Genomic DNA, 17522 nt, shown 5'->3' with positions numbered 1-17522 from the left:
GAGACAGTCGAGGGCGTCGTTAAGAGAGCAACGTAGGCAGCATGGTTCACGCTTGGCCCGTTTGCGCTTCGCAGGTTTTCCTGTCATCCGTCCTTATGCTGTGCCTGCCTCCTGCTCAAACGGCAATCACCGTTTCTACAACTCTGGAACGCCTGGATTACATCGTAGAATGCCACGCTTTTCCGGGTGTTATCTCGGATGTTTGCCCAGCACCGCAGCTCGCTGTCTGCAGGGAATACTCATCGACACTGCCCAATGGGCATGTGAACTCCTCTGGACATCCACTGGACTACCGATTCTGGATATCTAGGTCATCCATAGGACGTCCGCAGATCGCCTAAGGGCGTACGGCGGACATCCACAGGACTACCAGGCGCATACTAATTGGCAGTCCGAGGGGTGTCCCGCGGATGTCTAGAACGGATATACGGATGTTCCACGGACGCAAGAATTTATGTTTTCATTGCTAAACAGACATCCGTACGACGAACCGTGGACCATTAAGGGATGTCTGCAGGATGTTCATTTTTATTTAAATGGGCTAAATAGCACAGTTAGCGTAAACATTGGCCTTCTGTAGAATCTGTGCTGCAAAGATGCAGTACTGACATGTACTAATGAAAATACAACTTGCACCCATGGAACGCAGATTCCAAAGCAAGCTAAGTTTACATAAAATGGAGATACAATCACTTTCACAGATATTTTTATTCATTTCTATTACAAAAGCTCGATTTAATACAGAGAGTCGCTAGTAATGCAAGTGTTACAAGTATTCAAACACAGAACTGGTCACGAGACAAGATACTGCAAACCTATAAGATTCAGAGACAGAATGCATGTGACAGTCCTGCATTGTAATAAATGTCAACAACTTATTACCACAAACTAAGACAAAGACTGCAGGTGACAGCTTTTACAGCAGTACATTAAAATTTCCAGCCCCCAAGTGCTACAAGAGTGAAATGAGATCACATAATATAAGAACGTCTACTAAGCACCACTATCGGTAATACATATTTAGAAACATCAAGGTAGGCAGGACCAGGCGTAGCCCTCAGTGTACTTCAAAAGCATGGTACACATCTTTCACTGCAATACACTTATTCTTCACCTTAACATCAGGGAACATGAAAAAAAAAGCACAGAATGCCACATGGAATACGAGACATGAAGAGAGCACAGGCATTGACTGTTTCATTAGCATGAATGAATCGTGAGGTGAGGCTCGTCGATCCCCGAAAAAAAGTTGGCAAGCAGTACGCTATCACATTTCACTACATTCAGTAATGACTAAGGAACATAAAGGTACTGGCAATCCTCACACCTAAAATATCACACAGCTGAGACCTAAATTATTTGGACCGTGCCTTTTTCCAAATTCTAGCAATACCTTGGAAACAGCAAATGAACTCAGGCTCATAGAACCTGAATGGCACTGTTGTCCCCACAGAGCTCTCTTGCACAGATGGACAAAACATGGGACACATTCACAGATGTTAGACAGAGCAAGCAATCATAAACTACGAGAAAGCTTTAAAGGGGCACCATCGTACGAATAAAGTAATCATTATATTTTATTTACAGCAGCTATATTTTTTGCGTTACAAAGCTGTAGTGACCACATTTACCTCACTCTGCGGAAAATCTTCGGGAACCTCTGGGATTCGCAGCTGCTTCACAGAGCTTGAAGAAGGTTGCGAGTCACTTTAATCCGAGTCTGTGTATACAAATGGTGCTCGGCAGCGTCATTTTTTAACCATGTCAGGGTCACTGCTCAGGTCCGATGTGAACTGAACTTTATTCAGCTTTTTACGTGCATGATCGTATGGGGCTGAACAAGAAATGACAATGCAATGGTCAAGTTTTGACTCTCATTTTGTTCTAAAAAATCACCATACCAAAACATGGCTCCCACCAATAACCCTTTTACGGAAATGTCAAACTGTTTCCACGTTGATTCCACCGGATGTGATTTTTTTCACCATTGACGTAAGCTTTTCGGGCTTTGCGTGAGCTGGCCACCAGCACTTGTCGCAGATCCAACTTGTAGGAACAACTTCCACTTCTTCAGCTTTGGTGAATTCAACAGTGGCATAACGCATCTGAAGAAAGAACGCATGCTTGAACAAGTTCGAAAACTGTGACTAGTAATAAAATCTCAATGTTGTTACCACCATAATATGGCAAAACACCTCCTATTTTGTACTAGGAAAGATACATAATAAATTAACAAACCTGACTGTGAGCTCAAAAATTACCTGCCTGCAACAGCCACGTCAAAACAAAAATAAAATTATTTCTTCCATGGAACGAGTTACCAATTTACGAAGCAAAAGACTGCAAACACTATTCTATGAGAATAGTAGTGTAATGTCAATAGTGACACGTGTACTTATCTTTATTGGGCAACCACGTTTCGCCGCCTAACAAATGTAATCGCACAGCGTGGGACGCGCCTGCATGTATGCGAAGTTTCTGGAAAGTTATCGATGCTTCTATCCGCTGTCTGTTGTCGCCGAACCTTATGTTATCTGATTTCATCACCTGACGCGACTGGTGTAGAACTTTGTGGAAGGCACGCGGGTCCGAACGATTAGTCTGGAACATTCGACGACTGTTCTTTAAAAGCCGACGCGCTTGACCCACTGATCAGATTTCCGACGATCGCCGACTGTGTTCGCCGCTTTCGTTGTGCTATAAGTGTAGCCTGTTTTGTGGGCACAGGTTCGCCCAATAAAATCTAGTTTTGCCTTTCACAGTATTGCTACTGTGTTCTTAACGTAACCACCACGTGACAATAGTGTAAACTTACAATCACCTGACATTGCAATACAGTGCGCATATGTTAAAATTTTGCTTCAAATCAGCCTAGGTCTCACAGCTGCTAATTTTAGGATTTCTTTAGTAATTAGATACCTTGACGGTGGGGTAAAGGCTCAATTATACAGCTGTGCTGTATGTTTACGCATTTACAAGCCAGTAGTCATGTTTAGGAGATCCCAAAGTATTACTTGTATTAAATGCCACATTTACAATCTCACCAGCTAATATAAAAAATTTCAGTTTTATCATGTGTTACTATAGAAATTAAATATGCATACATTGCTGCCTGACTCACGAAGTGGAAAGCGATCCGCACCGAATCTCAATCGCCCGGAGTAGTCGCGGTCACAGAATGTGGAGTCTTCTGAAAGTGTGTCATATTCTGACGACTCGGGTTTCTGAACGATTTTGTTCACGTTAACACAAGTTTGCACAAGGACTGCGAAACAACAGATGGACTGGTCGGAGAACACTCCTGCCCGGTGCACGGAGAATGGAGAAGTTGAAATGATTTCTTCGTCTCCCGTGCCGCTGTCTCTTCATCAAATCTCTTGCGAGCTCTCTGCATACTTTGCGTGCGCTACAGAGTATTAATAGTGAGTAGCAGCTCCCAGCGACGTATGCGACCGCAAGCAATCGCGTACAGCAGCACCTCCTTGCATATATGCGACTAAAAGAAAGCCGCTCACGCGAACTACTGCGCATATGCGGCCTGTAGAACATACCGACAACACATAGTATAGTATAAAGTCCAGGCACGCTTCAGCTTACCTTTTCTGTGGGGCCAACCCGGCCAGGAGCCCAGGAGAAAGAAACAACAGCCTTGAGCACCTTGCGCAGCCGTAGTGACAACTGGAAATGGCGCCTATGCACTCACAATAAACGCGCGAAATGCTCGCCTTCGTGCCTTTTTCGCACGCCAAGTTTCATCCTAGACGCCAGTGCTCGCATGGCGCTCGTTTCTCTCCTGGCGGAACGATTGCACCTCCCACAGGTGTACGTTTTCGCCGCTTCCATTCAAGGTCGCGCCCGCGCTTAGGTCGCGCTGCGCGCGAAACGTCTCTTGTTTCCGACGGCGCCTCCTCGGATGACTGGAAATTATTATTGTGTTATTAACTGTCACAACAGCAGTGTATACAAAAACAGGGTTAATGCCACCAGTGAAATCCACACTTTCAAAAATACTGCCAGAAGGATGCCTCAAACGATAAATAGAAATAGTCTCCCGCGAAAAGAAATGCAGGGTATGCTAAGCTTCAGAAAAGATTGCGCTGGTAGCATAATGGGTATGCTTGCGACACGTTTTCTGCGTTTTTAGGGATGATAGAAATATTTCTGAAGTTTCCAAATGAGAGGCTGCTGTTAATTATTATTTAAAAAGCGCCGTAAATGGACGTCAACTATACAATGGGACAGTCGGTCTCTGGTCACATCGATATCTGGCGAGCGTGATGGTGCAAAAAGGATATGTTTGATAACGCGTAAGCACTCTAAGCGCAGAAATGTTTCTGTGGCTCTGCAAGTAATAATAATGAGACGGTCACGCAAGCTTGGTAGCTTTTACGATCACGCTGTGCTTTAGAACCAGTCCACTAACCTGCCTCCGTGGTTGCCTGTATGCTCTCCACCGGAAGAAAAAAATCCCATGGGCCGGTAGAATTCGATCGAATTTGGTTTATTTTATGCTGCATGTTTGAGGACTCATTGATATTTCGCCGACAAACGTTGATGCCTCTACTGAACAAAGTTAGCTGTAGTTAGCTTGAATGAACTCAAGGCCGGTTCTACGTTGATATTTGCAAGTGCAGAAATGCTCAGCAACAGAGCAGTTCGTCACTCAAGTCCGAACGAAGTCCTGCTCGGGACATTGGCGAAATGTCCAGCACGAATGACCTAAGGATGTCCGCAGGAGGATAATAACTGGATGTTGAAATTAGTCCAATAATGATATCCACTGGATGTCCCCAGGACGACTGCTCTAGGACTTGTACGTCAGGATCTTCTCCGAACGTCCGAGGGAGTTTCAATGCCCATTGGGTGGCATCAGTTCCTGAGACTGCCTATATCTACTGGCGGCAAGTTCGTCACTTCAGTGGGCAAGAGAGCAACGTAGGCAGCATGGTTCACGCTTGGCCCGTTTGCGCTTCGCAGGTTTTCCTGTCATCCGTCCTTATGCCGTGCCTGCCTCCTGCTCAGACGGCAATCACCGTTTCTACAACTCTGGAACGCCTGGATTACATCGTAGAATGCCACGCTTTTCCGGGTGTTATCTCGGATGTTTGCCCAGCACCGCAGCTCGCTGTCTGCAGGGAACACTCATCGACACTGGCATCAGTTCCTGAGACTGCCTATATCTACTGGCGGCAAGTTCGTCACTTCAGAGGGCAAGAGAGCAACGTAGGCAGCATGGTTCACGCTTGGCCCGTTTGCGCTTCGCAGGTGTGTAAACGATATTCTTTATATGTTAAAAAAAAGCGACAACCCGTACTTGCTGCTGCTCCCTTGCCCGCAAGTGTTTTATGAAATTGCCTGTGACTGTTTTTCGTTAGTGGTTCTACTACTACGCTCCGGTGATGTGGAGACAAATCCCGGGCCTGACACTCGGTCGGCATCATTGCTTTCCTTGGAAGACTTGCCCGACGATCCCGCAGAACAAATGCGGGTTCTTTTTCATTTACTGAAAGATCTGCATACTCGTTCTGTGCAATCAGCATAAAGTCAGGCCGAACTGTCCGCTGACATAAAAGCCATAAAAACAGTCAAAAAAGTATCGAAACGAAGATTGGCAACATTCACGATAGATTGGATAAACTCGAAGAAAAAAATAAATCGTTCGACAATATGTCGGAAGAACTTAACGGATTACGCCAGACAGTGGAAGGCGCTACCGCCAGGCATGAAGCTCGTGTAGACGATTTAGAAGATAGGTCGCGTCGCGACAACTTAATTTTTCGAGGTATACCTGACTCTCCTGAATCGTGGGACCAATCTGAAGCATGTGTCAAATCTGCCCTTCTTTGTGTTGCGGATAATTGGCCCGATAATGCTATCGTTCGTGCGCATCGTATCGGACCTTTCGTCGCCAATAAGTGCCGCCCCATTATTGTGAAGTTTTCAAACTATAAAGTTAAACAAAAAGCTCTAAGTGCACGTAAAAAGCTAAAAGAAAATAACATCACTATGAGCGAAGATTTTTCACCCGCAACGCGTCGTATACGCTCGAAACTTGCTGATTTTGCCAAAATTCAATCGGAAACGGAGCCCTATCAGCTTAGGTACAAAACCCTTGTCATGAATAAAAAGCATTACGTGTACACTGCAGAAAGAGACAGCGTCGCTGAACGTAAGCAATATGCTTCATCTGATAACCGCTGTACAAATGCCAACGCAACTAAAGGTGCACCAAGCTAGAGGTGCGCGAGGGGCTGTGGGCAAGATGAGTTACACACATCTGTACTCTTTACTAATATTCCAAGTCTGTCTAATAAGCGTGACCGTTTAAACTATGCTATTGATACTTGCAATGCACGCATTCTCGTATTAACAGAAACCTGGCTTCGGCCAGAGGTAATGGATCATGAACTTTTTTTCATCAGTTAATGAATTTTCTGTATATCGCTGTGATCGAGGGTCGCGGACAGGCGGTGGTGTACTGCTCGCCATCTCAAACGAACTCCCATCGTACCGCATCCACATTCCAAGTGAGTTGGAAACCGTTTGGGTTGTCGCTGAATTTCCCAAGCAAAAAATAATGATTGGTGTCTGTTACCGCCCCCCTTCTCACAATTCCATTTTCGTTAACGAACTACACGATGTGATTAATTCTGTGGTGTGCCAATTCCCGAGGTTACCGCTTTTCTTAATGGGGGATTTTAACATCCCTAATGTATCGTGGGACTGTGAGCCACCTGCGCTAAATCCGCCTTCTTCACTCGCAAGAGATTTTTTAGATATGTGCGCTGTATTTTCTTTAACACAATTAATAACGAAACCAACTAGAATAGCTGAATCAACAGCAAACATTCTTGATCTCGTACTAGCAACACACCCTGAATACATTTCTAACGTCACTCACCTGCCCGGTATAAGTGACCACTCTATTCTATCATTTCGCAATAACCTTTCACGTCCAAAATTCAAAAACAGAAAGAAAGTTATAAAAGATTATAAAAATGCGAATTTCGAACTAATCAACCGGGAACTTTGCACTTTTCTTGACGGTTTTCTCGATGGTTTTGAAGAGCGAACGGTACAATCAAACTGGGATTTATTTTTATATAAGGTTCAAGAATTAACAAATAAATACATACCTACTCATACAATAATTGTAAACGCTGATGCACCATGGTACAACCGCCATATAAAACGTTTGTCGAATAAGAAAAAACGCACATACCACTCAGCAATACGGTCCCCAGATGACGACCGCTGGGCAGCCTACGAACAAGCTTCCGCCGTGTACATAGCAGCCATAAAGAATGCTAAAGATACTTTTCTGAATGACACGTTACCGTCAATGCTCACATCCGATCCCAAAAAGTCCTGGCGCGTGTTTCATCCTAAAAGTGACAGCGCAATCAGTCTTGTTGATTCTGCAGGGAATGCTATACCTGATGCGCAATGTGCCCGTGTTTTAAATGAAGTCTTTGTCAGCAACTTCTCTACAACAACACAAACAATGCTTCCTCATGTTAAGCCTTTAGGATTTATAGCAATGTCTCCCATTATAATTGACTACAATGGCGTGGTCAAAGCTATAAAAAATTTAAAAGCATCCTCCTCACCTGGGTACGATTCTATTTATCCTAGGTTTCTTATAAATACAGTCTGTTACTCATCAATTATATTAACAAAAATTTTTCAACAGTCTCTAGAGAACAGTTCCCTCCCCACTGACTGGAAGATAGGGAGGGTGGTTCCGCCTCACAAGTCTGGCAATAAACGCTCGCCTCTAAATTATCGCCCCATTTCGCTAACTAGCATTCCGTGTAAAATTTTCGAGCATATTCTATTTTCAAATCTTGTTTCTTTTCTTGAATCGACCCCGCAGGGGCGTCTGCGTCAGCAGGCGTTTGGTGTGTTGCGACACCACGTACCCGAGCACACGAGGGTTGGACCCTCCCGCGTGTAGCCGTGCGCGGCTTAGCCGTGTCTGGGAAAAAGGGGATCCTGGGGGTTGAGCCGAAGCTGGGTGTTTGGACCTTTAAGGCCCCCCGGCGGAGGCAACACACCTCTTCGGCCTCAGCTTCACATAGACGGCACCTCCAGACTGACCCACCTGGAGGAAATCGGCAGTCGCCTTTTCCTGTCTCCCTCTCTTCTCAAACCTTCGTCTTTATCTCTCACTTTACATCTTTCCTGTCTTCTTCTCTCTTCCATTTACTTCCTTCCTCCACGGCGGCAAGGGTTAACCTTGTGTGGATATCCTACCTTGGGTACACCATATTGGGTTATAGTGATGGCGTACGGCTGGCGTCGTGCAGGCTTGTACACAAGCTGTGCCGCGTCCCCTCGTTGGGCTCCGTGGTGGGCGGTCGGCGCTGTTGCCGAACATACACATTTTCCTATGGCAGCGCAAGCCTCTGTTGTTTATGATCGGCGTCTGAAGAGATGCCGCACCGAAGTACCATTTCAATTTTCCTTTCAAAGCAACGCCCCAACATTTCCAAAGTACTATGTAGTGCATAGTGAAAGCAACACTCCGGTAAGGAAACTCTCTCCTTTCCTGGTAGCGAAGTGTCTGAAAGACAAAATCGGACCAACATACAAAGCATCCAAAATGTCTAGCGGGGACCTCCTCCTAGAACTGAATAACAAAGATCAAGCAGATAAGCTCTCTGAACTTACCAGTATTGGCGAAGCGACAGTGACTGTTTCAGCCCACAGAACACTTAATACAAGCAGGGGAGTAATATCTGAAGAAGACTTCATTGGTTTAAGCGACGAGGAACTCCTGGAAGGTTTTCAGGAGCAAAATGTCACCAAAGTACAAAGAATAGTAATCCGAAGAAACGATCAAGAAATCCCCACCAAACATGTTATACTCACCTTCGGAACAAGCGTAATGCCTACTTCACTCGATGCAGGTTATGTCAAAGTCAATGTGAGACCGTATATCCCGAATCCCAGACGGTGTTTTAAGTGCCAAAGATTTGGACATGCTTCACATGCATGCCGAGGACAAACAACTTGTGCTAAATGCAGCTCCAACGACCACCAATCAGAGAATTGCACTTCTTCGCCACATTGTGTTAACTGCAAGGGAGATCACCCAGCTTATTCGCGGTCCTGCCCTTGCTGGAAAAAAGAAAAAGAAGTCATTGCACTTACTGTTAAAGAAAAAATCTCGTTCTTCGAAGCCAGAAAAAGACTGTCGTACCTTCCCCGAAGAAGTTATGCCGAAGTGACGCAGGCGGGGGCAGCGTCACAGAGGCCTCCGGAGTCCTCCGAGCCCACGCGCAGTGGTGCCGCAGTGACTCCTCCCGCCCCCGTGGTGGAAGCAGTCAGTACTGCTCCACCCTCTTCGACGGCCCTGCAGACACCAGCCCCGCAGGGCCCTAAAATCAAACGAACCCCAAGGCCCGCGGCACGTGTCTCGGCGCCTAACTCTCGGTCCTCCAGCGCCTCAGAGAGAGCGATGGAGGTCGACACAAAAACTCCGGTGTCATTGACACCGAAGGATAAGCGCTCTCTCGAGCGCGGCAAGAGGGATAAAATCCCAATAACAACTCAAAATAAGAAAGCGTTAACCTAAAGGTTATCGCTCATTTGTACTAGCCTTTTTAAATCCATGTCACCTATACCACACCTCTTAATTTTTCCGTAATGCCATTTCTTATCTTTCCATTTTAAAATGGCTTTTATTATCCACTGGAATTGTAGAGGGCTTTTACACAACTTAGGTGACATTAAAGACATATTAATAAACTTCTCTCCTGTAGCCCTGTGTTTACAGGAAACAAACCTAGGCGAAAAACACAAAAACATTTTGAAAGGTCTCACTGTTGTACGGCGCGACCGTACTCAGGCGAACCGGCTGTCAGGTGGTGTAGCCATTGTCCTGCCAGGTGGTATAGCAGCCAGAGAAGTTCCCATTAACACTCACATAGAAGCCGTTGCTGTCACCGTTTTAGCTCACAAAACTATCACCATTTGTGCAGTATACATTCCGCCGCATTTACATTTTACCGTAAGAGACCTTGAGTTAATTTTAAACCAGCTACCCGAACCATTTTTATTAGCCGGTGATTTTAATTCACATAACACGTTGTGGGGTAGTCAAACAACTGACACCAGGGGTCAAACGCTTGAAGATTTTATCCTAACAAATAACATATGCCTTTTAAACACCGGTGCGTCAACTTACTACTCCCCAAGCACAGGCGCTATGAGTTGCTTAGATCTGGCACTATGCTCTCCATCTCTCTTTGACGATTTTCAATGGAGTGTTATTGACAACCCCTATGGTAGTGACCATATGCCTGCTATTATTAAAAGAAAATCTCCTTCACCTACCATACCATTAAGACCACCCCGTTGGAAACTCCACCTAGCAGACTGGCCTCTCTTTACTGAAAAGGCCAGTCTGGATAACATATCAGATGAGCTTACCATAGATGAAATGAATGATGAGATCACCGCCTGTATACTTGCTGCAGCAGCAGAAACAATACCACAATCCTCTGGCTTATTAAGAAAAAACCTGAAACCCTGGTGGACGAAGGAATGTACACAAACAAAAAAACTACAAAACAAAGCGTGGGGTATCTTTCGGCGATACCCAACACAAGACAATCTACTCTCCTTCAAAAAAGCCAAAGCGAAAGCCAGGTACACACGCAGACAAGCCGAAAGACAGTCCTGGAAAAATTATGTCTCGTCTATAAATAGTTCAATAACATCCAAACGAATGTGGGATCAGCTTTGCAAGTTTAGAGGCGATTACGCTTCTTACACTATCCCCATACTGTCACCTCCAGTCACACAAACAAATATAAAAGAACAAGCAGACATATTAGGGCAACATTTTCATGATATATCAAGCTCGAAAAACTACTCTGCTGCATTCCTGAAACATAAGCAATTAGCAGAAAAACTAAAGCTTCCGACCACAGGAAGTTCAGAAAGACTGTATAACGGCCCTCTAACACTTCCAGAAATCAACAGAGTCCTTACTAGTGGCAAAAAAACAGCACCCGGTCCGGACAGGGTACACTATACAATGCTAGCCCACCTATCCCCTAAAGCAGTTGAGACCTTGCTTCATTTTTTCAACATAATCTGGGAAACGGGGAAAATGCCCAAAGAGTGGAAGAAAGCTATCATAATCCCGTTCTTGAAAGCTGGAAAGTCTCCCACAACAGCAACCAGTTATAGACCCATAGCACTCACAAGTTGTCTTGCAAAGTCCTATGAGGCCATCATCAACATAAGATTGACATACGTCCTTGACACAGAAAACATGCTAGATAACCATCAGTGTGGATACAAGAGAGGTTCCTCCACAACAGATCACCTAGTCCGGCTAGAAGACGAGATACGTGCGGCCTTCCTACACAAACAATATTGTCTCACTGTTTTCTTTGACTTAGAAAGGGCGTACGACACAACATGGAGGTTTGGTATATTAAGGGACTTAGCAGATTTAGGAATCCGAGGTAGAATGCTGAAATGTCTAGCCGATTTCATGTCGGACCGAACATTCCAGGTGCGTTTAGGAACGGCATTGTCACGTGTATTTAATCAGGAAAATGGTGTGCCACAAGGATGCGTACTAAGCACAACACTCTTTATAGTAAAAATGAACTCCGTTAACAAAGTCATTCCCCCCTCTGTTATGCACTCCATATACGTCGATGATCTGCAAATAGCGTGCCGCGCCTCAAACTTACAAACATGTGAAAGGCAGCTCCAGATAACAATTAATAAACTAACCGAATGGGCTGAGAAAAATGGCTTCCGCTTCTCTACCCAAAAAACCGTTACAGTGCTATTCTCGCAAAAACGACGGTTGTATTTAGACCCAGATTTAAAAATGAATAATGTCGCGCTGCCGGTGAAACAAGAATATAAATTCTTGGGAGTAACCTTTGACAAAAAACTAAACTTCCTATCCCACATTAAAGCACTAAAGATTAAGGCAAATAAAGCATTGAATATCCTCAAAGTTTTATCTCATAAGCACTGGGGTTCCGACCGAACCTGTCTTTTACGTATTTACCGGTCTCTTGTGCGTAGCCTTTTAGACTACGGCTCCGTGGTTTACGGTTCAGCCAGAATATCCTACATCCAACGACTTGATCCGGTGCATAACCTTGGACTGCGACTGGCAAGTGGTGCCTACCGAACTTCACCTATTCCAAGTTTATACGTCGAGTGTAATGAACCCTCCTTACAGCAGCGCAGAGCATTCCTCACATTTTCCTACGTACTCAAAATTCAGTCATCACCCCAACACATATGCTACAACATCCTCACACAATGCAACACACGCTTACACTACACAAATAAACCGAACATGATTAGGCCACTTGTCCTGCGGTATGAGCAATACTGTCGGGATTATGACATTCCCCACGAAGTCCTCCAGGTTGCCAAGAAACCACAACGGTTGGCCCCGTGGTACGATTTCACACAGTTGTGCGACTGGACAATGACACATTTAAAGAAGAAAGACACCCCACACGAACACATTATACAAGAATTCCGTGCACTTCAGGACAAATATCAAAATAACATGCAATATTACACTGATGGCTCTAAAACAAAAAATCACGTGGGTGTGGGGGCCGTAACAGAAAGTTGGGAAACAAGTATCCGATTGCCACAACACGCCTCTGTGTTCACGGCCGAAGTTTACGCTATATGGGTTGTTGTAAAAAAGATAATCACTGACAAACACAAACATGCACTCATATACACTGACTCTTTAAGCACACTGAAGGCCCTACAGCTGAAATCTGAGTGTGAACCCCTGATAGGAGACATTTTAAATATGTTGGCGCTTAACGAATACGGGAGGTCAATTCGTTTCTGTTGGGTCCCAAGCCATGTTGGGATACCAGGTAACGAAGCAGCTGATAGATGTGCATTGATGGCAGCACACAAAGATATCACAAACACGAAACTCCCATATAATGATAGCATCCGTGCAATTAGAAAAGCCTTCACGGTAAAATGGCAACGCGAATGGGACCGTTGTGCCGACAACAAGCTACATCTCACGAAACCCATAGTTGGCGAGTGGAAGTCATGCTGTCATCAGGAGCGGTTCATCGAAGTAGTTTTATGCCGACTGCGCATTGGGCACACACACCTCACGCACAATTACTTACTCACCAAAGAAGACACACCAACATGCGAGAAATGTGAACAGCCACTAACAGTTATGCACATATTACTCACATGTACGCAGACTGAAACACACAGACGAACACTTTTGCACAAATTATATCAACTACACATACCTTTACACCCTGCTCTAATTTCAGGTGATGATCCGCTAGTCCCATTAAGTGACGTCCGTAAATTTCTACACGACACTGGATTTCTACATAAAATATAGATTAACAAAGCCTTTTGCTTCATAAACTTGATTTTAAAACACCTCGTGTTTGGCGCAGCATAGCCTCAGCCGCTTTTGCGCCATTAAACCCCATTCAACTAACTAACTAACTTTTCTTGAATCGAATTCATTTTTTTCGCCTTCACAACATGGTTTCCGCAAGACATTCTCGTGTGATACTCAACTCGTATGTTTCACTCACCGTCTTCATGCCATCCTCGATCGTTCTTCTTTAGCTGACTGTATATTTTTAGATTTTTCGAAAGCCTTCGATAAAGTATGCCATAATCTCCTTTTGTATAAGTTGCAGTTACTAAATTTGGATTCCAAACTGCTTGCATGGCTCGAATGTTTTTTACTAAATCGTTCCCAGTTTGCCTCTGTTAATAACACTGACTCTCCTCCGAGTCTTGTTTCCTCAGGAGTACCACAAGGATCGGTGCTTGGCCCTCTCCTCTTTCTAATCTACATTAACGACTTACCTTCTTGCGTCTCTTCCAATATCAACTTGTTTGCAGATGACTGTGTAATATTTCGAGAAATAACTAGTCCTAACGATACTACTATTCTACAGTCTGATCTTGATTCTGTGTCCGCTTGGTGTAAGACTTGGTGCATGGAATTAAACATTAAAAAATGCAAAGTCATGCGTGTAACTAGATCTACTAATGCAAATGTTTCATATCATCTTGATAACTTTCCTTTAGAAGTAGTATCGTCATATAGATATCTTGGCGTCACTATATCCTCAAAACTAACCTGGAATGATCACATTGAATCCATAATCGCCAGCGCCAACAAAACACTTGCATATCTTCGCCGGAATTTCTCACGCGCTCCTCAGGCTCTTAAACTTTTACTTTATAAAACACTGATTCGTTCGAAGGTGGAATACGCCGCCTCTGTTTGGGACCCTTCCCATGACAATCTAATCTACTCGCTCGAAATGGTTCAAAATATCTCTGCACGTTTTATTATGTCTAATTATGCTCGAACCGCAAGTGTGACTAATAAGAAATCGAGCCTTCAACTACCATCACTAGCATCTCGCCGTAAGTTTTATCGCTTGTGTCTTTTTCACCGCATATTTCACCATCATTCACTTCACGATGATTTCATCTTTCCTCCCCAGTACGTATCATCACGCATTGACCACCGACATAAAGTAGCCGTTCCCTTTTGCAGGACTTCTACTTTTCAGTATTCATTTTTTCCCAGGACTTGTGAAGAGTGGAACCATCTACCTACCACTACTGCAGCAATTACAGACCATCAACATTTCAAAAATGCTTTAACAGTAACTAATTAGTTCTTTACCTCATGTTATTTCTCGTTTTTTCCTCTTGTTTGCTTGTGCTTACCTGTATCATCTACTAATTTTACATTGGTTTGTAGTTTGGTGATTTGTATTGATTTGAAAATGTTTGTTAATTAGAGTATATGTATTTGTATTGGTACATTATATAACTCCATGTATAAGTGTATCTTTTCACAGAAATGTTTTTTTTTGCCACTCCCCTCTGTAATGCTTCGGCCCTGAGGGTACAATAAATGAAATGAAATGCGAGGCAAGGGGTAGACGTCTTTCTTGGTAATGCGTATTAGATGACGATAATCTACGCAGAAACGCCATGTGCCATCTTTCTTTTTAACAAGTACTACGGGCGACGCCCAAGGGCTCGACGAAGGTTCAACAATACCTTTGGCAAGCAACTTGTTCACTTCATCTTGAATAACCTTGCGCTCTGAAGCAGAAACTCGATATGGCAGGCGATGAATAGGACTGGCATCACCAGTATTTATGTAATGCTTAACAATTGAAGTCTGTCCAATTGGCGATTGTTGAGGTCGAATATATCGTGGTAGGAAACCAAAAGGCGACACAGAGCTGCTGCTTGTTCAGGCAAGAGGTCCGCAGCAATCATGGGACAAAATGTTGCTTCAGGGCAAATAGCATCCCGTGGACATGGTGAAGAATCTGAGCAGACGTCTACTGAAAACGTCATGACGTAGTCATCTCCTATAGCACGCAGCGTTGCAACCGATATGCCTTGGGGTAGAACTTCCTTTGTCAGGCCAAAATTGATGACGGGGAGGCATGTCCGGTTATCGGCGACGGTGACGACGGAGTGGGGCACAGTGATATTGCGCATCAAAAGGACACCAGGAACAGGTGTGGCGAGGTAATCGCCATCGGGTACAGGAAAAGATGATAGCAAATCGACGAAAGGTCAAGGCTTTAGGCGGCAGGCGGATGAAGGCAGTCGTACTAAAGTTATTCGGCAGTTCGGCACGAATATGCGCAAGTAGAGGAAGTTCGAGGCAAAGGGTACCGGTAGAACAGTCGATCAAAGCTGAACGCACCGTAAGAAGGTCGAGTCCGAGGATTACGTCATGGGGACAATTGGTCAGCACTGTAAAAAGAACAGGAACGTGACGGTCGGCGATACTTATACGCGAAGTACACATTCCAGTGACTTCAACAGTGCTACCATGGCTTAATTGTTTCCCCCAAGGCAAAAAGAACAAAAAAGAAAGGGGGGGAGACCCGCACCACCATTAGGTATAACGGGCTTAACGCCAATCAAAATATAAAAAATGAGGGATCATCTCGAGAGATAATCCATAATAAATTTGGATATAAAAGCCAATAATTGAAAAAAAAAATTGATCGGAGCTGAAGCCAGTACTATAATTGAGGAGGTATTGGAGGAGGGAGTGAGTCATCAAGTGTAGCAGCACAAGTCTACCAGGGATCATGCTCCTTTAGGGTACAATGAGCCTATGGCTCCGGCAGTGATGCGCTGTGATTTCGATTCTGCATCTTTATTGCATATCGTTTCCAAAATAGGCCAGTCATCTCCGGTGGTTGTGTGTCTTCCGGCGGTGGTGCCAGGGGACAGAATGTGCATCCGTCCGGCTGCAGGGCTCCCGGTACATCACAGCTCGGCCAAACAGAAGGCTGGGCCCGGAGTAGGCCGAGAGCAGCATGTCTTTATGATGACCTGGAAAAGCTACATCAGACATGCCCGGGAAGGACAAGGAGCAAGCAAAGATACATGAGGCGCGCTAGGATTAGTCAAAAGATAGGACATTACTCGGCAGCAGAAGGAAGGACAGAAATGTGGAGAAGGAGATACAAAGGGAGGTAAGTAATGGAGATGAAGCATGCACTTAGTACCATAGGCAACGGGGTAATGACCCCACCACGGTAGGCATGTACAGTGCTAATGGCACGAACAGACATGCGAAAGTAACATGAAGGCGTGACAGAGCAAATAGAGAGACAGAAGCCAAAAAGGAAGTCAGGAGGCATCGGGAAAAGGAATAGTAGCGGGATGTGCCGGCACAGAGCGCACAATGGCAAGAGTAAACTGTAGTAACAAAGCGCGATGTCGTTTAGTATGTAATAACGCAGAGTAGACTGCTGGCGTCACCTGGTCGAACCCCGAGTGAGCGCGCATTTGTGCTACTATCGGCGCAGTATGCGGGCACTCGGTGAAATAGTGGTCCACTCCCGCGCACTCCGCTCCACAAGCACACAGATTAGTGGCACTTAGGTGAAAGCGATGCAAGTAATAGGGAAAGTGCCCATGTCCCGTGAAAAGGTGAACCAGGAGGCGGTTGGGAGGGAACCACGTAGGAATGGAGTGGACACTGGGCACCCAATCATAGAGGCTGGTGCCTCGTCCCTCCCGTTGCCAGTAGTCGTGCCACTGGTTCGCCGCGATCCCAAAGAAGCGCTTTCTAATCGAGCGTATGGAGACGGCACTCGTACGCACTGCACCAGTAGCGCACGCAGATGAAGCGGCGGTGTCAGCAAGTTCGTTCCCCAATACGCCCCGGTGTCCTGGTACGTGAAATAACAGGACACCATGTCCGTTGTGTGCCAGGAGACGCAGCACAGTTCTAACTCGTCTTAACTGTTCCCCCTCACAGCGCAATCGTGACAGGGCCACTAAAAGTGAGAGACAGTCAGTGTACAAGTACACTGTGTGGTGCAGGGTTGCTACATAGGTCAGCGCCTCTTCAAACGCACAGAGCTCCGTGCCGAATGCACTAGAAGCGCCAACTACCCGGTACTTGCCTACACGGACGATATGACCACTCCGATCGAAGGCCACAAACGCAG

General features: G+C 45.1%; 1 protein-coding gene and 1 long non-coding RNA gene across 5 annotated transcripts in view; both read right to left on the bottom strand.

The window, feature by feature from the left end:
- Positions 1 to 693: 693 nt before the first annotated feature.
- Positions 694 to 3706, bottom strand: LOC129388180 (uncharacterized). The gene is made up of 2 exons (XR_008615211.2): positions 3598 to 3706; positions 694 to 2105 (listed from the first exon to the last, which is right to left on the bottom strand). It is a non-coding gene; the product is annotated as an uncharacterized lncRNA (long non-coding RNA).
- Positions 3707 to 16201: 12495 nt separating this feature from the next.
- LOC126545780 (SOSS complex subunit B2) overlaps positions 16202 to 17522 on the bottom strand; it is a 94435-nt gene continuing 93114 nt past the window's right edge. The window contains exon 9 of one of the 4 annotated variants that reach the window (XM_055061300.1): positions 16202 to 16404. In XM_055061300.1, coding sequence (XP_054917275.1) covers positions 16247 to 16404 — 158 coding nt within the window. In that variant the 3' untranslated portion in view covers positions 16202 to 16246. The remainder of the gene's footprint in view (positions 16405 to 17522) is intronic. The other 3 variants (XM_055061301.1, XM_055061302.2, XM_055061303.2) reach the window with 3 other exon arrangements.

This window comes from Dermacentor andersoni, chromosome 1 (assembly GCF_023375885.2).
Source record: "Dermacentor andersoni chromosome 1, qqDerAnde1_hic_scaffold, whole genome shotgun sequence".
Taxonomy (NCBI): Eukaryota; Metazoa; Arthropoda; class Arachnida; order Ixodida; family Ixodidae; genus Dermacentor; species Dermacentor andersoni.
The sequence above is the reverse complement of the archived record's forward strand: the minus strand, read 5'-3'. Positions and strand labels throughout refer to the sequence as shown.